Source organism: Manis pentadactyla, chromosome 2, assembly GCF_030020395.1.
Source record: "Manis pentadactyla isolate mManPen7 chromosome 2, mManPen7.hap1, whole genome shotgun sequence".
Classification (NCBI taxonomy): domain Eukaryota; kingdom Metazoa; phylum Chordata; class Mammalia; order Pholidota; family Manidae; genus Manis; species Manis pentadactyla.
Genome location: NC_080020.1, coordinates 41910025 through 41937732, shown reverse-complemented (window position 1 = coordinate 41937732; position 27708 = coordinate 41910025). Strand labels below are relative to the sequence as shown.

Here is a 27708-nt window from a genome sequence, read left to right as displayed (position 1 = left end):
TAATGGTTCCTGCCTCCCTTCTTTGGGGCTGGAATAAGATAATGCACACATAGTAGTAATATCAGGCATATACAAAGTGCACAGTAAAAACTGGTTGTTAATGGTGATGGTGGTTCTACCCTTTCCTTCTTTTTTTTTTCTACAATAGCAACTATATTTCTCCTCCTCCTCCTTTCTCATCCACTCTATGTAGCCCTTATGTTGGGAAACTTTTTCAAACAATAGCCTGTTAATGTAAAAATAAGCTGACTAGTGCACAACAAACTTGGGGGCCATTCATAAATTAAGGAAAAAAACCAAAGTCTTATCCAGCTTTACAGACCACCATCATCTATGAAAATATCCTGAGTCAGCCTGGGGGACCAGTCAGCCTTCAGCCTGTTTATTAGTGGATTACTTCATCATCAGTACAGATGTTTAAATATTATCTATTATACATAATATATGTAACAGAGTTTCCATTGACTTTACATAGTTTAAGCCTTAGAGATTAAGATTGCAGGTATGGTAAAAACTAACCTACAATTGTTAGAAAATAAAGCATATTGAAGTTTGGAGTGACTACAGTGACAATGTTCACAGTTTATTCCTGTTTAAAATCTTATAAAAAAAACAAAAAAAGGTTATAGATAGGAAACAAGATCAAATGCTGTGGTTTACATAACTGCTTCCAGCTGAGTGCAGAAAATTCACTGGCCATTATCAGAAAGATACACAAGCATTAAGTGTATTTCTATCTTTCCTCAAACCTAAGTTGTTGTTGAAGTTTAAAAACTGCATGAGACTTTTTGAAAGGTCAGTATGAGTTGTCCCCTTTCTCTGTTTTGTCTCCATGGTTCTTCCGGACAGGGGAACAGTAACAAGCCAAGAACCTGTCGGGACGCGGCAACAAAGCCTCCCGATATCTGGCCCACCGGCTCACAGCCTTTGCTGTCAATGACAGCCCAGCCGCCACGTGGCGACTGATGTGTTTTCTTTCAGGTCATTAAGGTGGACGTGTTTTTGGAAGACCAGAACCGAAGGTGAGAAAAGGACAGAGGCAAAGACAACACAAAACACAACCAGACCTGGAGATCACTTTGAAACTTTCTCTCTCAACATAAGCGCTACCCCTCTTTTCTTGTTTGTTTTTATACATTACTGTTTGCCCCTCAGGCATCAAGCTGTTAGTGTGTACAGGAGGGATTAAAGTGAGACGGCATGCTGGATGAAATATAAATTAAAATTATACTTCTGTCAGCTTGGAATCAGGGACTGTTTCTCAAGGTCTCCCCAAACACTTAATTTCAAATGAGTCTTCATTTATTACTTCAAGAAAGGCCGAATGCATAATTTATCAGCAGCTTTCAGTCAATATACCCTTATAAGCACGTTTCCCATGAGTCTTTGAGTAAAAATATGTTATGCTAATTCTATTAGTTGGATACACAAGAGCCGTCTAAGAGAGTAAACAAGCATTAAAAGGAGACACGTGTGAACAAAGAAATACCCATCCATCTACCCTCCCGGGTCAAATTACCAAGGGAACAACAAGGAGGTGGTACACCTGTTCCATTATTTACGCCAAGATTTTCTCCCCCCACTAGAACGCTGAGCCACGCAGTGGCTTGTTGGTGGCTGGGGTCTGGAGTTGGGCATGACTGGCAATAAGGACTGACCTGGTCTCCAGTGGCACGTTGCTGTTCAGCACCCAGCTGTCCTGAAGCTGGACAGACTCCGGCGTGGTGGCCAGGTCATTGGGCGCGGGAGCCGGGGCATGGATCTGACTCCGCCGGTTGGTCAGCGAGTTCCTGTTGAGGGAGTTGGCGGAGGAGTGGTGATGAGACAGAGTGTGGTTGTGAGGCGGTGGCAGAGGGGGCCGCAGGGTGGACTGGCTGTGGTGATTTGGAGGACCTGGAGAAAAGAGGAAGGAGAGATGGCCATCAGCAGCTGTGGACTGCAGCCAGTCACCCTGCACACCTACAGAGGAGAGTCTAGAAGCAATACCTCCATCGACAGTTCCTGAGAGTCACAATCTATAGAGACAGATCAGACTGCATAAAGCAGGGCAGTGCAAATTATTAATAAATAACACTTTGATTTGACTTTAGTGGTAGGAATCAAATAAGAATGAGAAACAAGGTTAGCAAAACCAGGCTGATGAGGGCAGCCCAGTGGAGTTACGTGAAACAATACCTCAATGAAAGTAACATGGCCTTCCAGGCTGATCATTGTTGTGACAAATCCCTATTCCATACCCTGGTAAACCGGTACTCTTTGAAAATATTCTTTGAAAATATTTCCTCTTTCTAAAGGTAATAAGAATATGGTACACTCTAAGTCAGGGAACTGAAAATTTAAATACCTGTAGGGGCAGGTCAGGAAAGCAAAGTGGACCAACTGTGGACTGAGGCGACCTGGACAGGGTCAGAAGCAGCCCCCTCTCAGATCCAAGCCCATGAGGCCGTGCGGGGAGGGGGGCTTAAGCCAGTCAGGTTTACTTTTTCTAAGAGAGCCGAAGATCAGAACTTGTAGAAAAAAACTTCTGTTCTTTAAAAATAATGACAATTAGCTAAAACAAGTGTTTGTGTTTGTGTGTGTGTGTATACATATATATGTGTATATATAAATAAGTATATATATACACATATATATTTTTTAATGAGAGTCAACAAAACACTTGTGAGTCTGCTCAGATCAGCGGGTTGATAATGTCTCTCCTCTGAGAGACCAACCCTGAGGACTCTGTCTCTGGAGAAGGTCAGGGCTGATGTTTTCAAACCATGACCCTTGCTCCAAATTGCATCCTATTTTCTAATCTTGAAATCTTCTATTCTTGGAGGAAAAGTGCACAAAGGAGAACTATACCTCTGCATGCATCCCCTTGTAAATATAACCACAGATGATAATTCCAGACAGGGCTTTCCTAGCAACCCATTTTCAATCTACAAAATGAAATATTTTCAGCATAATGAATATGAAAGTAGTTTGACTATGCAATGTAAGCCTATAATTTGGTTTTAATGGCTGCTGAGACATGACTTTTAATTTGTGTCCTTTTTTGAAACCTCCAGTCAGGGTTGGCAGCTCACCAGGTGACTGTAGAGCCTTGTCATTTCAGCCCCTGCCAACTTTTAAAATCCTCAGCTCCTGCTGTCCTGGCTTTAAGAAGTTGGCTCATGTCACTTAAACAAGCAATTTGACACAAATTTCAACTACTTGTCTCCTTATGTGGCCAGGTTACATCATCAAAAGGTGTAATCTATATTCTGTGGCTCCGATGAAGCCTGCAGAAATATTCCAAAAGGAAGACAACATGTCAAGAAGATACTAGGTTTGGAGAGCATCATGACCAACAAAAACAAGAAGGAAAAATACAGAGGAAAGTGGTGCCTTGAAGTTGCATCTCTGGGCTGAAATTACTTGTGGTATTGTGTGTGTGTGTGTGTGTGCATGCACGCACTTAGAAAAAGACAACTAAAACTAAAACCCTGTGGGAAATGCCACCGTACAGTGGCAAAGACTTTAACTTGCGTCCTCCAAATGAACCTGCAATTTGTATTTCACATTATGTACCAGTGACATTTTAAATATATCTTTTAGGGAGTTTCATAGCCATAGCAGGCTATTATATTTTTTGGCATTGTTGTCTGTCTTGTAATGTATTATTATGCAGTTATTTAGCATTTGTCTGTCTTGTCTTAGTGGAAAAAGGTGAGACAAGGGGGTGAAATGATGTAATAATGATCCTTTAGAGATGCTATCCAAGTTCCCCCACCCCCTGCATGGTTAATGAATTCTCCTGCCTTTCTTTCCCCTATCTGAACTTCCTCCCAAGTTGTGCCATTATTCTCCATTAGCAAGGTAATTATGAGACATGCCTGGGGAAGATGAGATGAATCAGTGGTCGGGAGGACTCAGCCCTCCTCAGCCCCAAGCCCTAACTTTCCATCTCCCTCAGCCCCTGGTCCCCATCCTTCAGGTCTCCAGACCACACACTCTCCCAAAGTACAAAGAGACCATGTGAGGCATTTAATTCATGGAATGAGATGCCAGAACCCTTCTGTTTCCTGTGGATTCACCCTGAGCTAGGATTTCACTGCCTCCTCCAGCTTGTGTGGCCCTTCCTTGTGCATCTGGCTTCTGTGTGGGTGGAATTACTGCGGTTTCCGTGCTGCTGCTGATATCCAGAGATGATACCGAGGGAGAAATGGAAGCAGTGACCTGGGTGCTATTTGGTATGTTCCAAATAACATGGAGGGGGAGCTTTATGATTCACTGCAAGTGATGTCAGGCTCTTTCAGTTTCTCCTAAAGAGAAGGCTTAGAGCTTTAGGGGGAGGTGGAGAAAGAAGGGTAGGGAATATGAAAGAATACTTTAGTATCTACCCATCCTGCCCTCGTATAAAGCTATTTCCCTGCAAATAATCCAAATTATGAAAAGCAAGAACAATGAAAACTAGCCAGCAACCTCAGTATTGGAAGATACTCTCCTCATTATGGTTGGTCACTTCCACTGTGACACTGATTATATTTGCTCATTTATCTATTCATCAATAATCATAGTTTCCCATTAGGTGCAAGAAATAGAAGGAAGAGACAGTTACAAAGAGAGTGGTAAATGCTACCACTGGGCTGTGTACAGAGAGACAAGGGAGCATTGAGGGGGGGTATTTAGCCTTTGGTTAGGAGATAAAATCTTAAGAACAAGGTTCGAGTCTGCCACTTTTGAGTTATCATGAACCTGGTCCTGCAACTTCATGCCTTCAATTCTCAGAGTAGTCATCTACCAAATGGCAAAATTGTTTTTTTTTTCTTGGAACTCCCTGTGAAGCTGCTGTCAAAGTCAGAGAAGAAGGATGAATGTGAAGTGCTAGACTTGCTACCTGATGGCTGGCAAGTTTCCAAAAGCCATGTTCCTGCAATGTTGCCTGGTTCTTTGGGGAATAAAAGGATGGGTAAGACATAGCAGCAGCTCTCGAGGAGCCCAGATTTGAGAAGAGGGAGTAAACTCCAACTTCCTCAATCTAGAGAAGAAGTCACAAACTGGCAGCCTCCAAAGTGTACAGTAACCCTCAAATTTGAAGTCAAGAGTTGTATAGTGTACCAAATTTCTGACTGCTCTTGAAAACAGAAACAAAACCAAAATACTGAGTCTGCGTGCCCTCATGGGAACAATTGGATAGAGCCAAATGCCACTGGGTGGTTTTTCTGGCTTCCCACTGACCGGAACAATCCTTGTTGTGTTAATCTGGCTAGATGTATGCATTTATATTACTCACCAGTCGGCATGTATATGTTTTTGACTGCTAATTTAACCAGGGGTACTTCAGTATTCTGTGCGGGTAAAGTATCTCTAATATAACAATACCTCTGCTACAACTAATGACGGTAGGCACTTCTGTGTTTTTTCAGTTTTTATTACAGTCATCCAATGTGCTTGGCTGGGTGTGATGGCTTCCCATTTCAAAAATGCAAACGATGGACGGCAGCACGCTTACTGCTTTCCAAGAAGCCAAATTACATGAAAAAGCCCTTCTCTGAGCAACTGATGTCTTTGATCTATGGTGAGACAGAAATGAGTATAGTGAAGTATCTATGGTGAAACAAACTCAGCTAGATGAAGGAACCTCTGAGTCCCACATATTTATTGGATTTAATTAATGTGCATATTATTAATGGCTCTTCTATTACATAAATATGAAATCTCATCATAATGCAATTGAGCCTCAAGTAACTATGTAACATAAATGCTTACACAGTATCAAGTATAATAAGTATGCTATTAGCAGGCAAAAGGCAACTGTCATTAAAATTTGCAGTGCTCACCTATTATACTGCACCTGATTTATCTTGAGAATCTGGAATCTATTTTTAAGTACTGTGTAGCTTTTTACACTAGGAAGAAAAGAACTTTATGTTGTTTCTTTTTTAAAAGCGAGGGTGGGACAGTGGGGGGTTTATGGAGGACTCTTAGCAAAGATAAGTGAATTTATAGGGAAGGTGCTTCTTGTATATTCAAATGTTCTGTCCCTGAATGAGCACTTGACTTTGTTCTGTTAGTCGGTCTTATTGCTTGAATCGTCTATGTCTCTGTGTTTTTAAATTTGTGGTGGGACATTTCTGGAAATGCCAGTCACATACTCTGTCCTTTCTAAACGCCAGTTGGGGAGAGGGGAGTCCTACGAAAGGTAAAGTGCTGCTGCTTTGTTGGGTTCAATAGCGATTCCAACCAAGCTCCGTGTGGGGACTGTAAAACCTTGGAGTCTCGTGTTGACTAGACTAGCGTGCTCACAGTGTGGATCAACAAGCGCCCGCACGGTAAATAGAGAAGGATTTTCTTTGGAGCTAAGGAAGTATATCCTTAGTACTTGGCTACTGTTGTAGCACTTTTCCTAAATAAATGATGGGAGATGGGCATTCAGGCTGGGTCTACCCATGGGTGGGGGTGGGGGGTGAGAGCATAGGGGCAGGGGTAAACTAGGATGGCCTTGTCTTGCTCCACAGTCCACACCAATTTTTCCGGTGATTTACAGTTATAATAACATGTAGGAAGGAAAAAAACAGAAGTAGAGGCCTGACTAAATGCTAACAATGCACCTATTCTTGGAGATGGCATGCCAGTTTTTGGTCTTGAAAAGTTTCAACCCCTCAGATGCCAACACGATGAATTACCCATAAGCTCTCTGCCTTCTTCTACTGAACCATGTCTTTGGAACAAGTTATATCTTGACAGCAATTTGAAGATACTAGAAGTAGGTATTGGCAGAGACTTTGGAGTTTCTGGTTGATGAAAACTGGCACCAAGTCACCTTGTTTAAATGCAACTTTGAATGGGAGACAAAGGGAACCAGAGGTGAGGAGTTTGAAGAATAACAGACTCTAGTTAGAAATAAGGAGAGTCCATTGCAGATGGCCATGCTGGTGGTTGGGTTTCAACCCTTGCTTGGGCACTTATAGCAGTGTGGGCACTTGGAAAGTTAAAAATTTTTTTTCTGTTTCTTCAACTGTAAAATGAGCACAGTAATTGTACTTCCCTCACATGGTTGCAAGGAGTATCAAATGAGACTATATCTATAAAGAGCCAAGCATAGTTTCGACACATCTTAAGTATTAATACATGTTGCTGTTATATATTGTTATGTGTTATAATAATATTATAGTAATAAGGGAAATAGCAACTATGATTCTAGGGAAATATGAGTACCTTCTGGGGAACTCCAGTTTTCCTAGGTCTTTGAAGTGGCAGCTTTTGGAGGGTGAGGTCATTGAATGGAAGCAAAATCATCAACCTCAGACTCCCCTTCACCTTCAAATTCTGTCTGCACAAAGGCATGGTGACCAAGGGACATGGAACAGGATTTTGTAGACACAGTCTCAAGAGCACCTCTCAAGAGCTGGCAGAAATGGAACTTGGGATTCAGCTCTGTTCCATTTCCATAAAGAAAACAATGGATGTTAATACAACAAAGTAATAAAGTTGACAATAGCTGCCATGAGTTAAGCTTTCCCTGTGTGTCCAGTCCTGTATGAAGTGCTGTACATAAATTATTTCAATGTATTACCACTTAACTCTGATGGAATAGGTTCCCCCGATGGAATAGGTTCCCTTATCATCCCCATTTTACAGATCCAGCAGGTGAGGTTCAGAGAAGTTAAGGAAAGTACCGAAGATCACATAGTAAGTGGTAGAGCTGCTATTTGACCTCAGGGTCTCTCCACAACTCTGTTATATGTAAAGGAGCAGGAGGCCCCACAGCACACACACACAGGGAGGGAACAAAGACCTAGAGCTTTATACACAATCTAGCAAATACAGAGGAAAACTGGCTTGACTCATTTCTTTGCACATGTGCTTACAGGGCAGAATGAAACCTTGTGAGACATTGGAGGGACTCACCCACCTCAAAATTCTGCCCCCTCAGTGCTGCCTGAATCCGGAGAAACAGGCCAGAAGAGCCACACTGCCATATGATCTCTTTTCTGTACCTTCCCAAAGGCCCTCCCCTTAACTTCCTCCTCCAAGCAGCATCCCTGGCTCCAGAGCCACTGGCACAAGGGGTGCGTGGCAATTAGGTCTGTCAGGGCAGAAACAAGGGCACGCTGGGTCCCAGCTCATCCTGCGCGCTCTGACCGGAGGGACTTTGCCAACAGCCCTGGAGTAGAAGGATGCGGGTGGTGCAGACCTACCCTCCTCCTGTGTTTAGAAAAAGATGAAGAGAGATTTACTTGTTTGTTTCTAAGTATTGGACACTTTGGACATTCAGCTTGCCTCCTCTTCCCTGTCTTAACATCTGCTGAATGATTGTCCCCTAAAGAATGGGTTCTTCTTTTTTATGACGGGCCCTTGAATGGTATTGCTGGTTTTGCATGGTAGTTGACCAGTCTGCAGTATTTGTAGGAAACGGCTGCTATGGTAGCAACATGCAGCTGCAGCTTTTTTTCTTTTTCACATTTCAGGAGGAGGAGTAAAAACAAGGGAGGATGAAGGAGGGAGCCACATTATGTCCTCCTGCTCATCTCCCCGTGCTCGGCTACATCTTTGGGCCAGAGCCTCTTGGCCTGGATTGCACAATCCGGGATCAAGGCACTGTCCTTGATGGAAAGGCCCCATTCAGCCTCAACAGAGCACCAGAGAAAAAAAGGGCTGTGCTCACTCATAAGGAATGATTTGTAGTTCTCTTGCTTACACAAAATATATGACCTCAGAGGAAAAAACATTCCGAGTGCATTCACGACGACACACAGATCAACATCACACGGCAGAAGCATGGGAATTGCAGTCATAAGGAGCAATCATTTGCAGGCTAAGAAACGACAGTTTTCTCAGTCCTACCTACATTAATAAAAAACTAGGGTTTAGAGGGACATCTTAGATCATTTAAGAACAATTGCTCCCACTTAATAATCACCAGCTGTGTGACAAACACTCTATATGTTTTGTCTTATTTAAAACTTGAAATAATCTTCAAAATAGATACTGTTCTCCAGTTTAAAGATGAGGAAATTGAGATACAGGGAAGTTAAGTGATATGTTTCCTTCTTTGTATTTTGTGTTTAACTGTAATACATCTGAGCCCCTTTTGAGTGCACGCTGGGTACATCTCTTTCATAACCCTTGGGACTTGGTTGTACATGATATAGGACTCTTCTGTGTTTCTTACTAGATAACGAGCTCCTCCAGCACAAGGACTTGTTTTTATATCCCCAGTACAAGGTTGCCTGGCTAGGCACAGAAGTAGTGTGGAGTGAACAAATGAATGGACAAATGAACGAATGAATGACTCAGGTCTTGGGGGGGTTATATACAGAGAGCCTCAATGGAGAGGGATCAGAGCAAATTTCTGCCACTGTTCTTTGAATATTCTAGCTGATGGTTGGAATCTAGTGGGCCTTCCCCTGATTCCCAGGATTCTTCCTGTGCTCAGAGGGTCCTTTAATAGGAGACACGCAGACACCAGGGAAAGGGAAAGGTGACTTTGATCCCCTGTTGTTTTTTTTTTTTTTTTCTGGTTCTGCTTGACCACTTTTTTTTGGATAACAGCTTTATTGAGATATAATAAAATTCAGCTTTTTAAGGTGCACATTTTAGTGGGTTTTTTTTTTGTCTATTCACCGAGATGTGCAAGCATCACTACTGTGTAATTTTAGAACATCTGCATCACCTCAAAGACAGCTGCATACCTATTAGCAGTCACTTTCTAGTCCCTCCTCCCTCTAACCCCTGGCAAGTATTAATCTACTTTTTGTTACTGTGGATTTGCCTATTCTGGAAATCTCATATAAATGGTGATCCCTCTGTTTTTTATAACGACGATGTCTGTTTCTGAGCCCCGCTGGAATCAGTCAAAGTTAGATGGGGCACATTTCATGCCACTTGAAAATCTTCCCCTGGCAACCTGCAAGCTGGTGCTTCATAGGAACTTTTTGGATGGGACCCCATGGCTGTTGATATTTTTGGGATGGTAATTGTTGGGCAATGGTCATTTGAAAGCCAGTTGTACACTTGAGGGCCTGCGAGGGATCCTGGAATTTGTTTCCATGCTTCACACATGGCTGTCCTTATAGCAGAGAGCCATTCTTGCTCATTTAAATCCCAGTGGCACACAGGCAGGGACTCTCATGGGGAGGAAGAGGAAGAAAGAGGGAGGGAACTCAAACCGGGTGCTGAACCCACAGGTGCCCTTGAATTTCAAACTTAATAGCGATTATAGGTTTGGGATCAAATTGCCCAAATAGGGCAAGTTCTTACATATGATGGGTCAGAAAGGGATTTTAATCAGAAGTGTCACATCATTTCACCACACCCCATTCTCATTCCTTGCCTCTTAAATCATCAGAAAAGTATCACCTGAGATCAATGTCAACTCCATTTGCTGCTTTCTAAGTGACAAAGACAAAAAAAAAAAAAAGACTACTTGGAATACTTGGGAACAACCCTTCTAAAAAGATGATTTTATTGCAAAGTTACATCTGAGCAGGGCCTATCTGAGCATTTCAATAAATCTATATTACCCTAGATATTTTGGCATCCTCTGGGAGAGGAAAGCCTATCAGTAGAAAGTAATGATTTTGGGTTTTTCAATTGCCCTAAGGATCTTGACAATGCTATTAAGACCCATGCTCTCCCTGTTGAGAAGTTTAGGACTGAAATTATTAATATGCCCAGACGTTATGTTGTTTGTTGCACTGTAGCTGAAAATTCTCTCTTTGTTATTTGAGCTGCATTATCACTTTCCCAAGCAGAGAATTGCATCAAAAATTTAAACTCCTCTCATTCCAGCCCATCGCATAGCTTTTCAAGGTCTTATTGTAAAATAGGCTGGGCAAAATTTGGATACTTCCCTACCTATGAAAAATAATGTTTCTCAGAGAGAAGATTTAAAAAAAAAAATAAAATCACAATGGAATTTTCTTCCATCAAGATGCCATTCTTTAGCTCTTTAACTAGGTTTTCCTTGAGGTGTATTTCTTTTCCTTTTTTTCTTTGAGATGTCACAATGCTTTTCCTTGAACATAGGAAGTGGATCAAAACAAAGATAAAATATGATTTTGATTTCAGACTGTGCTTCTGACAAACAGAATGAGGGGGACAAGCTCTGATCTAGACCATTCATTAATATCAAGAGTGACTGAGGCACACCAGTTAAATGGCAAGGACAGGATAAAGGTTCCTGGAACATTTTCACTACAAAGCTCAGCGGAATTATTTACTATCTGGGTGACCTTTTCCCTAGATCTCTCAACGTGCATGCCTTATAAGGGCAACAGAACAAAAGTTTCTCCATACTATATAAACAGAAGTCAGATGAATGTCAGACCTTGAACTGCATTTGGTTTTATGTCAAATGACAGCTGATATAATGGGATATATAGGGCATTTTGCTGAAAATACTGTCAGGATATTCTGTCTTGAAAATACACATGCGTGCACCCACACACATACACATCCACATACACACAAGTGCATGAGGAAGTTTACCTAAGAAAAACAAGGATCTGAGAGCTTCCCGACGAAGCATGCCCTGCCGGGATTACGTGGTACCGAGTACTGTCAGACAGAGTGCCCTTTGGGTTTTATTCATGATTGTTTAGTGATTTCCTTCAAAGCTGTCTTGGAGTTGCCTTGCTTCTTTCATTAAACGTGGATGAGACAGTGCTCGTAGCCCTTCTTATCATGTAGCATGGACAAGGAGCAGGAGCGAAAAATCCACTCCCTTGCCCAGCCCTATCCAAGAGCTCCAGGATGCAAACAAGTTTCAGGAAAACTGGGTAACAGGAGACCAGTGTGCTCTGCAGAGCTCAGTTTTTGGGGAAGGATTCTGACATTAGGATCACCATCTCCCACAGTGCCCCAGTGGGAAAGGGGGCTTCTTCCCAGCCACAGTTCATGATGCCGTGCCATTTCCAGGGCTCCTGCAACCTTTTCAAAATAGACCTCTCCAGTTTTGCCTGAGGGACTGTTGGAGTTAGACATCCAGAATTATGAAGTATTTAACCTGTCTGTGCCTCTGTTTCCCCATCTATAAAAGATGGTTCATACACTGTGTTGTATACTTGAAACCAATATAAGATTGTATATCAACGAAACTTCAATTAAAAAGAAATGGTGGTTAATAACCGTTCCTACTTTGTAAAGAGAGTTAAATGAGGTAGTACTTTTAAAGTTAAGGTGCTTAGAAAATGCATTACAAATAAGAAGTCCTTAGAAAATGTCAGATTTATTACTTTTTTGCCTGAACAGGCTAAGGTTTTCTTGAGGTTGTGGAGAGAGGAGTGAAATCGACCCTGTGATTCAAAGATTTTCATTTTAATGGCTTCCTGTTGCAAGATAATTTTAAGGTAAATAGCACCATTAAGAATAAGGGATCCTTTTTCCTACTAATGAGTTTTAGTAGCTCTAGGACTTACAGAATATCAAATTAATCAGCCCTTAATTTTCACCTTTTGCAACTTAAATACACTGAAATAAAACTACCTACCTGATGGTGGACAAACTGAAGAGCCTTATAAATTTTCAGCTTTTATAAATTCTCTAATTTCCTATGCAAACCAGCCTAAGGAAGGCCTAGGTGTTCTTGATTCCTGGTGTTCCTATTTAGCATCAGCAACCATTTTTCATGAAAAGCCTTAAGTAAAATCGAGACTTTTAAGTTTCTTTTGCTCGTGCTCATCTGTGAGCCATGCCGGTTGCTCTATCATCGCAATTCGCTGTTGGGCGACTCACTGAGGCCCTGAGTTATTCATCACATTTAGATGGTTTAAGCCATGAATTAGCAATTTGTTTCTCAGGGCTTCTTGGGTTACTGAAACTTTCTCAAATTTATCACCTCAAATGGGATCATTCTTAATCCCATAACATAGAGAGCGAATCATCTCTCTCGTGAAATATCAGATTTGGAGGAGAAAATAATTTCCATTTCTAAGAATGCTTATCTGACACTTTAATAATGTGGTCTGGGAAGGCTTCTCAATAAGATGATATTTGATCAGACACCTGATGGAAAAACAGTGAGAGTCATCCCATTGTCTGGGGGAAAATGCATCAGGCAGAGAATAGCAAGAGCAGGGACATTTTAAATCTGGGATGTGTATAGGGATTAGCTAGAATATCAACCTATGTTTTCTTTCACTCAGCTTCAAGTCTAGTTCTCAAAGAAAACACTGAAGCAAATAAGAAAAGCTCTGATCCTCTCTGGCTTCTGAATGACCTGGGACTGAGTCAAACAGACTCCTGCCTCAGGCCCTTTGCACTTGCCACACATTTGGCCTGAGGCTACAGGTAATTGAGAGGCTCATTGCTTTGATGTCCTCAGGTCTCAGCTCCAATGTAACTGTTTAAGACACACCCTCCCTAGCAACCTCAGCCATCTTAGCCTCCTTACTTTTTATTTTTCTCTAAAGCACATATTATCACTTTTTTTTTTGGTAATTGTTTACCTTTCTGTAATAGAAAGTAAGCGCCTTGAAGGCAAGGATGATATTTGATAGTCTCTGCTGAGTCCTTGGGTCCTGGAACACTTAGTAGACATAACAAAGGATGGCTTACTTAGTTAATTACACAAGAAAGTATGGCAATAACAAAGGAAGGAGAGTCCAAATTCCAGCAGAAATGAAAATCTTCCAAAGGGGCTGTTGCCTGGTGTCACTTGAGACAAATCTCAAAAGTTTGAACTTGACTAAAAAGTTCAAGAAAAAAATTATCTGTGGTCACCTTGCCAAAGTGCAGCTCTGCCTCCTGCAAACCGCAGCAGTTTCCCTCTTCCTGCAGCAATCCAAACATGACAGCTGCCTTACAAGCAGAACATCTGTGGAACCAATGGCGGCAGGAGCCTCTGACACACCCCAAGTGGGAATAGACACATTTCACTTCCAGACTCTCACTAACAGGATCTCCTGTGGCTCTCTGTGCCATTTGAAAATGTTTGCTTTCCTTCATGAATCTATAGCTATAGGCCACTGGCTCACCTGAGCAGGGTGAACCCTGATACATCTGTATGTTTGGTGATACAAAACGCAACTGGATGTGGCAAAGCAAAAGGATAGTGCTATAGGGGGTTTGTGGATCAAAGGCAAGCTATACAGAATTCCTCCTCCTTCAGGAAGCCTTTTCAGATTGCATCAGGTAAAATCCAATGGCTTTCTAACTCCATGCTGACATATGTTATTTTACGGTTGCTTTGTTCTAGGACTAACACTGGAGCTAACGCTGGCACATTACATATTGAAAGACACCACACGGCCATATTTAACATGTCAAATTTTTATGAACCTTTTTAACTATACAGGGTATATAATTGGAAAGAGGTTTCATTCTATGGGGTTTTCTTTCTACGGAGCCTAGCGAAGTTGTGTGCAGGTAGCGCTTGATAAAGCCTTTCACATTCTCTGAGAGAGATCCAAAGTGGCAGCCCTCTCCACAAGATTCCTTCTGCCTTCTCTCCAATTAAATCCTTACACAGGGACAGTGGCACATGAGCTAAGCTCACTTATAAGCAGCTGCTTTTAGGCATTTATTAGTTCATTGCTCAATGATGTCTTCCTTCATTCATGTGCTCATTCATTCAGCAATTAATTTCTGAGCATCCGTACTGGGCACGATGGATTTCTGAGGTTACAGAGTCTTTGGCCAAAGTAAAGAAATCCATGTCCTATGCTGATCTTTTGGTTGAGCCATAAAGATCCCACCTTAACTTTCTTTTCCTTCTGGTTGTTAACTATCAAAATGCTTCATTTTTCCATACATAATTTTTATTCATGTTTCAGGTCATGAAACATGTTGCTCTGAAAAATGTTCATATATGCATATTAGTAAACTAAACATGAACACTTTCCCCCTCTCCCCATCCTAGTCTTATCTCCCAAGGCTAATTCACTCTTCTATTAGGTCTACATATATGCATGTCCCAATGTACAGGATTTTGTTAGGATACCACTTAAAGGATGCTCTGTGGCATACAGAGAAATTCACAAGAATGTTAATTGTTAGCTGTGGAGAGAAGTGACAACATTTTGATTCATTTGTGTTTTCCACTGACTGTTATTTATTAACTCTTTTATGTTTAATTCTAGATAAGAGAGCATGGTGAATTGGAGTCCTCAATTTTGCACATGGAATACATGTGCTGTTATGTTTTCCTTTCAAGGTTCAAACTTGGAATTCCTACTCTGGATTCCACATCACCTTGGCAGGATCCACATGGCCTGCAGGGCACTCTGCATACATAAAGTAGAATGAGACACCTGGACTCATGAAGTGAAAATGCAAGCGGAAGTTACCAAGAGGAATCACCACTTGGGTTTCCCACAACTGTCCTATCCCCACCTGCCTGCACATTTACAGGTACTGAGTGGCATCACCCTGATGCCGTGAACAACAGAAAGATCCAACATGTATGCTTTTCTGATTAAAACACATATAGTCTGAACCAAAGAAGAAACCATAAATAGATTTGCAAAAAGCAGGCCAACACACTTTAGTCTTAAAAAAAAAAAAGGAGTTAAGAGAAAATTAAGGACTCTCATTCAGGAACTAAAAAAATGAATGACCTATGAACGTAACCAGAAGCAGCACATGACAAAAGAGAATATTATGCTAGAACATACTTTTGACAGGCACGAAGCAAAGCAAAACACTTTTCACACATCGCTGGTGGGGACGCCAATTGTACAGCATCTCTGGAAAACAGTTTGCCAGCTTCCCATGATCTTACACTTCCATACCACCTACAGTCCCAATCCCGCTGTTCCTCCTAGAGAAATGAAAATTTATGTTCACCCAAAAACCTGCATATGACAGTCTGGAGCAGCTCTGTTCATAATCATCCAAATCCTAGAAACAACCCACAAGGGAGAAGGTAAAGTGGGATAAGCGGTGCTGTGGAATACTATGCGGCAATAAAAGGAATCAACTGTTGATTCATGCAACAACTTAGATATATCTCAAAGGCACCATGCTGCACGAAAAAAGTCAGCTTTTAAAGGTAATGTACTATGTGATTCCATTCACACCACACTACATTTTTGAAGACATAAAAGTACAGGGCTGGGCACGATGAGTGACGGCCAGGGTTGGGACTGGGACAGGGTGTGCTTACAAAAGGATAGCAGTAGGGAGGCCTTTGGAGCTCTGTCATCATGGTGGTGGTGGTTACACAAATCTAGACATGTGTTAAAATTCATAGAACTGTATACAATAAAGGCAATTTTACTGTATGTTCATGTGAAAAATGTGACAACAAAAATTAAACTCCTTGATGAATGTCAAGAAGAGGTCAGAAGTATCTGCTGTTAATGGGAGAAAGACTTGTAGCAAAACAGGAGCTGTTTCAGGAGGAGTTCGAAGGGTTTTTTCTGACAAGGGAGCACATCAACCTCAGACTTGAAAATCTGTTTCCAGCATGTATGTCACATCCTTAAAAAAAAAAAAAAGAAAGAAACACACACCACACACACTGGAAAAAAACAAAAACAGAATCAACATCTGTGTGAAAGTCCTACTGGCAAATCACTAATAGCTTCTGTATTTGAGCTCATTTGAATAGTGTTTGCTAAAGCTCATGTATCTATTGCAAGCTGTTTAAGAAACTATACTGTGTAGGAAGGAGAAAGAATGGCCTTTCTACACAATGTTGTCGGCTTCTCTACTGACACTCAGCACAATCCATAACCTTGTAGAAACATTAACAGTACTACATTATTCATCGCAATAAGATTATTAGTTGATGGGCAACAAATTACAGAGCTTCACAATCTGCTATACTTCCTGGCTGCATGCAAGGCAATTTTTCATGAATGGAAATTGCTACCCAGGAAGAGAAACTCTGCTTGTCTTATGAAATTTCCAACAATAGAAGGGGTCAATTCTGGGAGCGAAAGAAGTGCAATATAATACAAGAAAAAAGTTTAAAAAGTATTTAGAAAGAACCCCTTAGGACGCTGACAGCTCAGTGGCATTTTGGGGAAAGGTACAGAACGTGAGCTGGGAGAAATGGAGGAAGTCATACTCATTTTGTTTAACGTGATGGCACAGCTCTGCAGGATGCCATGGATTTACTAGAATGACACCTTAAGGAATATAGGGAATGCCAGCAGCACTTAATCAGGTCTGGCAATTTATGTGGCCATCAAAAATTACTTGGCTTGTTCTGGTCCCTGTGCCGTGAATGCCAGCAACCAGCAAATGCCTTCTCATCTTTTACATCTCACATCCTTCTGAAATGCCTTCCTGACCACTCTCTTCCCCTGCAGGTGCAATGTGCTCTTCTCTCTTTCAGGATCTCCAGGTATCACATGCAGATGCTATTTTCCCACACGCCACTCCTTAAGGTCCTTAACCCTTGCATGAGGGACCAATTCCAGAATCTGTTACATTGTGGGATGGGGGAACAGCAACAAATAACTACTTGTCAGTAAACAGATGAATGAAAAGGGATATCCAGGTTTCCAGTGGCAGTAGCTTAATGTGGGAAAACAGGTGTAGTGTAGCTACCACAGCTGTCTGCACAGCTCCAGCACCCGTGACCCACATCGGTCCTAACTCCTAGAGCCCAGGAGGTTCCTAACTGATGGTGCTGGGAACTAGCAGGAAGGAGACCCAAGTACAGGAAATGATACTGCCTGGGCTCCCAACAGAAACAGTGGCTTACAAGGGCAGGTCCCAGGAAGGGGACGAGGGCGAAGTCTGAGAAGCAAGCATTCTAACGAGGGCACGGTGGGCACTGACAAATAACTCAGGGCTCCCGTCACACCGACTGCTCTTCTCTGCTCCTCTGCTTCCCTCCCAGTTTGCAGAGTGGCACTTGTCTTACTTATTTCCTCTTCCTTCCCTGGGCACATTCTCTCCCTTGCTCTGTCTGTCCTTGCCCCTTAGGTTCTGATGTTTCTCACAAACACTTGTGAGGACACAGTTAAAATGCCATCTAGTATTCTGATATTTTTCACCCTTTTCCTTTCCATCCAGCCTCAGGGAAAGTCAATAAAAAGACTGTCATTTTGCCTACCTGGACGATTCAAGGGCAGGGCTGCCTGCACAAGGGTCCGGCGGAACACACAGCAAGCTCAGGATGCCCAGCTGCGACAGCCGACTGGCCGCAGGGCTAAGGACACCAATACCAGGCCCTGGAAAGCTGCGGCGGCTGGGGCGGAGCTGAGGTTCTCGGTGGGGACCGCACCCTGAAGGAGAGCCTTGCGGGAGGGCAGGATGGTGAGAGCGAACTGGGTAAGTCCTGAGTCAGAAAGGCAGGAACTATTTTTGTCTTTCCTCCCAGGGATCACCCTGACAGTCTGGTTAATACCCAAAGTCTCTCGACGTTTCTTATTGCTCCAGCCAAACTCCCTCGTTCCAATTTCTTCCTTGGAAGCAGCCCTTTCTCTGTGTTACATCAGTGGCTAGACTTGCCATCAGTACTTGTTTTCCAGAAGGAAGCAGCCCTTTTCAGGTCCTTGCTTTTAAAGGTCACACCGATGTGGTGCGTCTGCACCCTCACTGGGTTACATCTGGGTTAAAAAATGGAGCATAGTTTGAAGCCAAAAGAGTGAAAGAAAATTTCAGGAGAGAGTATGAATCTTTCCACTTCTTCTAATTGGATGTGTGGTTTTCTGCATTAAGCCAAAACGCAATTGTTTTATTCCACTTCCATGTACCCTTTCTCCCACCATTTAAGAATAAAACAATTAATGTGATAGGATGCTGGAAATTCAGAACATTTGGGAGTTCATAGTAGGATCTGATGTCATATTATGTGGGCAGATTTTACTATTCTGGAAAACAGCCATTCTCAGCCTAACCAAATAAAGAGGCCCAGGGATTATATGTGTTCTGGGGGCAATCAGTCCCAGTTTAGCCTGATTTCCAGAACTGGTTTGAAATGCTACATCAAGCAGCACCTTCTAGAAGGTGCAATCTCAGATATCTTCACCACATTTATAGTTTCATGTGGACTCCTTCAATACTTTGTGTCACATTCATTTTCACACTTCATCATAAACAGTACTGATGACTGTAATAATTATAATACTAATAGCCAACTATTTTATCACTCACTTTGTGCCCCATTCTGTGTTAAGAACTTTACTTAACACAAAAGAAGTAATGATGTTTACTTACTTAACACAGCATAATAAGATTATCTAAGCAAAATATTCTTATTTCTCACAGTGACCCTAAGGGAAGATGCCTATTTCTGCAGATTAGGAGATGAGGTTTCAGCGCCAAGGTTAGCAACTTGCCGCAGGTCTCAGATGTGGGAAGGGAGAAATCAGCCCAGGCCACTTGATGCTGAATGCTTGCTCTTCATGCTGGGTGGTCTGCGTCATGAATGTGTCTTTCATCACACATTATTCATAAATGAGGGGGTCCAAATAAGTGAACTTCCTAGACAGCCAAAACTTAGGTCTGCAGATCCATATATATTTTTATTTTAATCATGCTCTGTATATATAATAATTTGAAATTGGAAGCTAAATTTGGCTGCACTTTTTAAAGAGCATAATGAGCATAATTCAACATTTAACTGATGACTGAAAACCTATTAAGAGCAAACATAATTGTTCTATGCAGTCATATAATATGCATCGCCTTTTGATCTATTCTCTCTCCTTCCTTCAGGTCGGGCTGTCACGTTTCAGTCCTGGAGTTGCTTTTGGGTCTAATGCTCTGTACCATCACAGATACCCTGCCAGTTTTGCCATCCATCTCTTAAATTCTTTTTAAAAGGTTATTACACTTATTAAAAATTACATGGTAAGGAAGAACAAACAAGACCCCAGGTGAAGTCCTAATGAAGTACAGAGCAAGGTCTTCTAAAGCTATTTTGAGAACTTACAAGGGCATTTTGCAAACTTATTTTTCAACTTGGAGTTCTATTCAAGAAAGCCAAAGTTGCCAAGGACCAGTCAAGAACACTCACTGTGTTCTGAATTGTTACTTAACTGGTTTCTGTATAGGATCTTGTTTTCCCAGCTGGAATATAAAACCGGAAGGTGGAGATCACTGTATATTTGGAAAATGAACACTTGCTACTGCTTAGGCCATGTTGCAAAGATAAGGGCCTCCACTCTAAGAATTTAGAGTTTAGCTCTTTTCCATACAATGTGGAGGTTGTGATGGGCGGTGAAACAAGGGGCACTTGGCTTGCCCTTGAGGTTGGCAAACTATGGCCCATGGGCCATGTTCAGCCCCTGATCTAAGAAAATTTTCTACATTTTTGAAGGGTTGTAAACAAAAAGAAGAGTATGTGACAGAGACCATACGTGGCTCACAAAGTGAAACCTAAAACATTTACTGTCTGTACTTTTACAGGAAAAATGTTGTTGATCCCTGGACTAGCGGGTGAGGGAAGGCCTCCCGGAAGAAGAGGTGCCTGAAATGTCTCATTATGAATCCATCACTCACCCACATATGTATATATGTTTATAATGTTTGTTTGAATGAACAAATGATGAAACAGGTATAATTGGTAGGTTCAATTAGTCTTGATCACAAGCTACGGTCTGGCTCATTCCACTGGGCTTATAGAAACACAGATTCTTTCTAAATCAGACACATTTATGGTAGCTCATTGGGGAAACAACTGAGACACAAACAAAACAAAACATAAAATAAAGAAACAATCGCATTTCCGTTCTCAGGTTCCACATTACATGCAATCAATCTGTATGGGACTGAGACATTTAAGTGTGGAATTACAGCAAAAGGTAAGCGGCCAATAAATTACACCTCAGAGAAGTTAACACCTCCTCTCTCCCCTCCCCACTTGCAATCAGCCTCCCTACTTACAACTGTTCAACTAGGCAGCTCAGCACGGATGATGGTAAAATCAGCAAACATATCTTTTTCTTCTCTGGTGTTTTATACCTTACCTACAATTTGGGCTACATTGAAACAGAAATGTCACACTGCTATCTTTAGAACACTTACAGAGTTTGAACTAAAAAGACTGTAGCTGATGCCCTAGGCAAAAAGTGAGGAGATGCAGATTTCATCTCTTTCATAGCAAAAGTAGTTGCAGTTTTAAAGCAGCCATTAATCTGTGATAAGGGAAATGGCATGAAGGTGCAAAGTCTCCCTTCCAAATGGTCAAAACCAAAGTTGAACTGTACAGCAATTTCTGAAGCAATTAGCAGTATGTATTATTTCCCAATACTCGTGAATGGGATCATTTTGAAAACCAGTGCTCTTGATACGTTTCACTGTAAAATCAATTACTCTTAAAAGCAAGAAGCTCATTCCCTACCCTGGGGACATATGATACACCAGCTTTCTGTTCCAAGGGATGCTCTATGTTTCTCTTTTTTTTAACAGGCTTATGAGATTGGGGTGCTCTTCCTTCCGGTATTATCTGCACAGTTCTGTAATAAGGAGTTTCAAACTCATCCCTATACTTCTATGACCACTATGTGGCCCAATTCACAGGCATTCTGCATTTGTAGGATCAGGAAACTTTCATCTCCTTTTAGGAATTAAACTTTCCAAACCTGATGCGATCTTAATTATCGCATTCTTGTCCAAGTTCAATCTCTGATGTCATAATAAAGTACAGTGGCTCCATTTCAGATGAGAAAAAGCTGATTCAGGGAGATACTCTTTGCATAGAAGGAATCAGGCTGAATTAATTTTCTCAGAGATGTTTCATGGATAACATTTTCATTTTCATTGAAGGCAGGTAATTTAAAAGTTTCTCTTTCTTGTTGACAGTGTCTTTAGCAGGCGACCTGGGCCGATTACAAATGGCAATGACTTTCAAGGGGCAAAAGGTGCTATTTTATTTCCAGAATGTACCATGTAAGGAGTAGTCAGAATGGTGTGATGCTACTGTGGAATATTTTGCTTTTGGCAGAAATCAAAGGGAAATAACTCATTCCAGCCAAGGCTGGCACTGATAAAGTTGTAAGCATTACACCACTCCATGGTATGATGCACATATCTCTCAGTAAGTGTTTTAAACTGGCCATTTTTCTACCAGAGCAAAATAGTAACTTTTTCTGGCCACTTGAAATGTCATTTAATGAATTTCCAGTTTGGTTCAATTAATGGCACCTTGCAAAGAAATCATTCTTTCTTTCCAAAAAAATCTTTCTGCTCAGGCATGACCTACTCACTGTCAGAAACAAGCTAAGCATCTTGTACAGAAAGGAAAAAAAAGCTCGGTTAACTCAAATTAAACCACAAGTCAATTCTCAACAGACATAAAAAATTAGAATATTTGGAGAAAGCTCAGAGTCCGTGCTATAAAAACAAAAAATTCATTCTTTTTGACTCCTCGTGAATTCTTCCTACAGTGTCACTAACTTATGTGTTCCTACAACAAATTGAAAATTTTGTGTCTAAACATCAAACAGCACCCTGAAAAATTAATTGTTAGAAAAATGTGTATTTGTACAGATGCATCTCAGGTCATGTCAAGCCTGTCATTTAAGTTGTCTCTGCCAAAGCTGCCTCTATCTGAGATAGGCCAAACTCAATTGATCTTTTTGTCTCTGGTCTTCTCTGGAAGAAAGTAAAAATTGCTATTTCCCCAGAGCACAGTAAAGAGATCTGAGCATGCCTCTTCTTTAAGCAATAACCATTAATATGGGTTCCGCTTGTTCCAGACATCTGTAATGCTTTGGGCTGTATTTTCTGGCACGATAACAGTGTTGTCTTGAGAACTGGTGCATGAAGAGGACAGAAGGCAGAGAGGCAGAGCTGAACTGCTCACTTGTGCTCCTATCTAAGGGACAACACTCTTATCTTTTGGAAAAACATAGCCCTGAGCCATAAAGGGAAGTTTCATAAATCTTTCCCCACCAATTTTGTCAATCTCTATTCTTGCTACTGGCCCATGGCTGACCTTGATTAGAATCCACTCTCCCATGTAAGGCTTCAAAGGGATCTGAAATAAGATCAGCGGAGAATGTGTCTCAGACTCCTTCAGGTCCAAACCCCAACTTCTTTGACAGCCATGCTATATGGGTAATCACTCCTGAGGATGAGCCAGAAATAATGCTTGATAAGTTCAATGGACATTTGTTGAGCGTCTGGTTTGTAACCAGGCTTGAGCGTGATGCTAAGAACATAATGCTGCCTAAGGTTATCTTTGAGGTGGCTGTAGTCCAGCAGAAGGGACAGACAACTTCAATACAACTTGGTAAGTGGTAACAAAGGGGAATGTGCAAGTGTCCTGGAGGTGTCTTCTTATGATTATACCATAATGAAAACTTACAAGTTTTGGGTGGAGTCAGAATCTTCTAGACCAGAGCGCTTTCATGTGCAAGCAAAGCAGGCTCTAACATCCTCTAAGAGGCATTTCTCAAATGCTCTTAGAAAAGTCTAGGAATTAGCCTGCCCTTCTTTATAAATTCTTCCAAAACATACTTGGATATCTCTTAAGTACCCTGGGATGACATAGGCATATCACCCCATCTTCATTTATCACCAAATAATTTAACATGCTGCTTTTCCCATTGGATGTAATATCAAGAATGTGAAAACTCTAACTGCCTGCCTAAGTAGTAGATTTAGAGTAGAACTCTCCCACAGTTCTACTTTTGTGCCTGGGATTACATTAGGAATATTCTTTATGGGCCTCAAGGAAATGAATGCCTTCAAACATGTTAGACGTTATCTGATTAATCTAATCATCACTCAATGTTTTATCAAGACTCAGGGGCCTGAGGGACTGCAATATGGACCTGGTACATTTTGATGTTTGAGTGAGATTGAGATGGGAATCACAGGCATTTTGGGGATTCTTAGGGTAAAGAAATGCTAAAAGAAGAAATGAGAGAAGACAAAGATAATTTCCCTACTTGTCGTAGAGTCTTACCACCTCCCCTCCTAAGAAGGCAGAGGAGGAAGTAGGGAAGAAAGAGGAAGAGGGGGCAGATAAGGAGGTTTAGCTGTAATTAAATGATTTTCCTTTCTCTGAAAGGGAATAAACCATAGCAACCCATCTCCTGGACACTGTTGGACATGATGGAATAATGTTGGTGATATCCCTGCCAAAAAAACAGTTAGCCTACGTAAAGTACACCTTTATAATCACTGGCATTTGTCATTCAGAATGTCAGCCTTACCACAGCAGATATTTGGTGAAGGCAGAGTTCACAAGGCTAGGTGCATTTCAGAGCAGGGCGGGCAGGCACCGGGAGACAGGCCAGCAATGGAGACTCAAGGATGGCATTCTGCAGTCCCAGGCAAGCTAAGGCAGGTTCCCTGTTTTTGTCCTCACATTGACCACTTTCCAGGTAATGAATCCCCTCATTCTTAGTTCTGTCCAAGCAAGAATAGCCTTCCCAGGAGAATTAAATAAAGAAATAAAAACGCCCCCAAACTAGGTTTTGATATTTCATGCATCCCTTCTTTTTTCAAATGCTAACCATTTGCTTAAGGAAGCATCCTGCCTTCCCTCCTGAAGCGCAGCACATGAGGAAGCCCTCTGTATAGATTGGAAAAAAAATAAGGATTGATTTTTGCACTTAAAGCCCCCAAGGGAGTGACATAAACCCAGTTGGTGTCCCTGCAACCAGGAGACTACATTAGCACTACTGCATTACCTGGGAAATGTGCAAAATCACACGTGGCTGACATCTCCCCCCACTCAGCAGGAAAGAGGCCTCACAGGCACTATTTACTCCACAATGCCAGTGAAATAATGGAATGTTCAAGAAGGATTCCTTGTATTGCACAGCAACTTTGGGTTATAAGACATTGGGAAGCAGTAGGTAGTTACATAGGAATTTTTGACCTTGGACTGATGAAGTCAGACCCACTGAAAGGGTGGATGTTTAATTGTGAACACACAAAATAGAAATCAAAACAGAAATGAAGAATTCAAAGCCAAAAACTAAATTAAAAAATACTTAAAATCTCTCTTTCCCATAAAACAGGCACACATACATACACAAACACAATGGGTTATGTACAACGAGAAAAAAATTCAAATCCTAAGCTGTGAATACCAAATGTTTTGTTTCTTCAACTGCAACATCTAAATTTGAGATAATTACAGATTCACATGCAGTTGTAAGAATAATGCAGAGAGATCACAAGATCCTTTATCCAGTTCCCTCTACTGGTAATGCACATCTTGTAAAACAATAGCACAATATATACCTAAGATACTGACACTGACATAGTCAAGACATGGAATATTTCTATCACCAAGAGGATCCTTCATATTGCTCTTTTATAGCCACACCTACTTCTCTCCTACCCTCCTTTTAAAAAGTTGAGGTGAATTCTACACACACAAATCTTAAGCAGATAATTTGGAAAGTTTCGATAAACATAATACCCATGTAACTCCCAGCTCTCAAGATACAGATTATTTCTATCACCCTGTGACATTCCCTCGTGCCCTTTTCCAGACAATCCCCAAGCACTCTAGGCTACACGTATGATTTCCATCACTGTGCATTAGTTTTCTGTATTTTGGACTTGCATAAAGGGAAAAAGTATGTACTATTTGGATCTGACTTCCTCTGCTCAGCATAAAGATTTTGAGAGTCAACCACATTGTACGCTTCAGTGGCTCCTCACTTTGTATGGCTGAACAACATTCCACTGCGTGACAACACCAGTTGCTTCTCTGCTTGCTTGTGGGAGGCCATGTGATTTCCTTCCTGTTTGTGGATATTGACAACCAAAGCTGCTAAGAACATTCATGCACAAGTCTATTTTCAGACATAGATTTTTATTTCTTTTGCGTCAATACTCAGGAGTAGGATTGCTAGATTATCTGTTTAGCTGTATAAGACAATGCCAAACCACCTTCCCAAGTGACTGTACCAGTTTACATTCCCACCACTACCACATGTGAGCTGCTCTCCATGCCTGCCTGTTTGGTGTTGTCAGCCTTTTTCATTGCAGCCGTTCTGGTGGGTGTGAAATGCATTATACCTAAGTGTCCTATTTCTTTCTACCCAAAGACACAGCATAAAGAAGGTCTTGAGGTGCATTTTGCAATCCAATTTGTAGTTAGACTTGTAGGCAGATCTCAGGTAAAGCCCCAGTTTTAGCATCTGGCTGGCAATGTGAGACAAGACATGCAGTCTGAAGCTCCCCACTTGCTTCTAATGCAGGGGGTCTTTCAGCTCCACTTTGATAAACAGTGCTGGGGAGTAAGTTGCATGTGTTTCTGACATAGCCGTTTCAGAGCCTCTTTTAAGTTCTGACGAAAACTTCCTTCATGCCTTGGTTATCTTGAGTCAAAAGAAGTGTTAACCTATGTCATAAACTCTAAACATTTTACCATTTTTATGCTTTTGTCAGGAGAGATGAAAGTTGGCTGATAGGTCAGATCAGCCAGTTGGCCATTCTCACCTACTCTGCATGCTTCTGTCGAGAAAAACAACGTTTGGCCCATCAATGGGTATCCTATGGACTCGCCTGCATGGTTCCTGGCAGGTGCCCATGGACAGAAATGGATTAGAGCTGGTCCCCACTATGCTGACCCAGAAGCCAGTCAGAGTGCCTCTCCTGTCATCTGCATGCAGCTAAGTGCACCCAGACACCAGGAAGTGCACCTGATTCTGTCCACCTGTGAAGAACATGTATAAAGACAAATAGGGGATTAAAGTTTTGATGTGGAAAGATGTTATGTTAAGATCCCTGAGCTAAAATGAAGCTTCCTTTCTGCTATAGGGTGCATTTAGGGGTAAGAAAAGAGAAATAAGGAGACCCAGAGCCTGGATAGTCTGTCAGCACACATAGCTGGTCATGCAAAGAAACACAGGGGCACGTTCACACAATAGGCGTGATCGTAGAGCATTTAGTTAGACTTTCATGTATGTTTGATTCTGGCATCTTTCTGCTTTACAGTCACACTTTCTGTCTCTCTATAGCTACACAAATGCCCTGAGAAAGTTTGAGAGTGGACGACAGCCAATAAAGAGAGACAGTTGTGAGTCCAAATGGGACAGTGGGAAGTACTGGGCTTCCCACCTGAGAGGGAACTCACAACTTCCCACTTACAAATCATACAGGGAGGGGTGTAGGCAAATTATTTAACATATGCAGAGCACCAATGTCCTCATCTGTAAAATGGAAGTCACAACACCTACTTACAGTGCTACATGAGAAATAGATCAGCTGCTACCTGTGGAACTAACATGCAGTCTGAAATCTTACTATGACTCAAAGGTGGACTTAATCTGACAACATACTCCAGGGGGACATAATTCTGGTTTGAAGTCATCCAAGCTGTCTTTCTACCTCATTGGCAGAGGTTCCAAGATTATATAGGTAATTTAAATTATTTATGTGCCAATTAATTCTATTTTTACTCAGATGCAAACAAGCCTGTTAGAAAAGAGGTGGCTGGAAGACCAGGTGGTATCCTCACGTTATGAATTAAAGGCTGAAAACATTCCACATCCTCTTCATGTAGCTTTGGTTAGAGTATCCGAGACAGTCATTGGGGGAAATGCACCTAAAATGTCATCAACCCAACAAGTTATAAAGGCCAGTGTTTTGGACCTGTGAGCCATTCTATGGTTTCCTTGTTCTTTCTTTGTTTCAGAGACATGGGAGGAATACAAATCCTGATCTGGAAGGGGCCTTAAGCAGGAAAGCAAAATGTGGACTGATCTAAACATGGTATAAGTGACAGAGGCAAGTACTTCTGCCTGGGAAAGGCAAAGTAAGAAACTTCACAGCTGGACTGGCTACTAAAGGATGCGCTGGAGTTCATGAGACAGTTGAAGGGAAAAGAGTGTCCTGTGTGGTGCAAGGAGTGTGATTGGTGAG

General features: G+C 41.6%; 1 protein-coding gene across 12 annotated transcripts in view; it reads right to left on the bottom strand.

The window, feature by feature from the left end:
• The window catches only part of TENM2 (teneurin transmembrane protein 2), a 1165071-nt gene that overhangs the window by 284619 nt on the left and 852744 nt on the right, over nucleotides 1-27708 (bottom strand). For all 12 annotated transcript variants that reach the window (XM_057491503.1, XM_036884772.2, XM_036884776.2 and 9 more), the window contains one exon: nucleotides 1659-1893. In XM_057491503.1, coding sequence (XP_057347486.1) covers nucleotides 1659-1893 — 235 coding nt within the window. The remainder of the gene's footprint in view (nucleotides 1-1658; nucleotides 1894-27708) is intronic.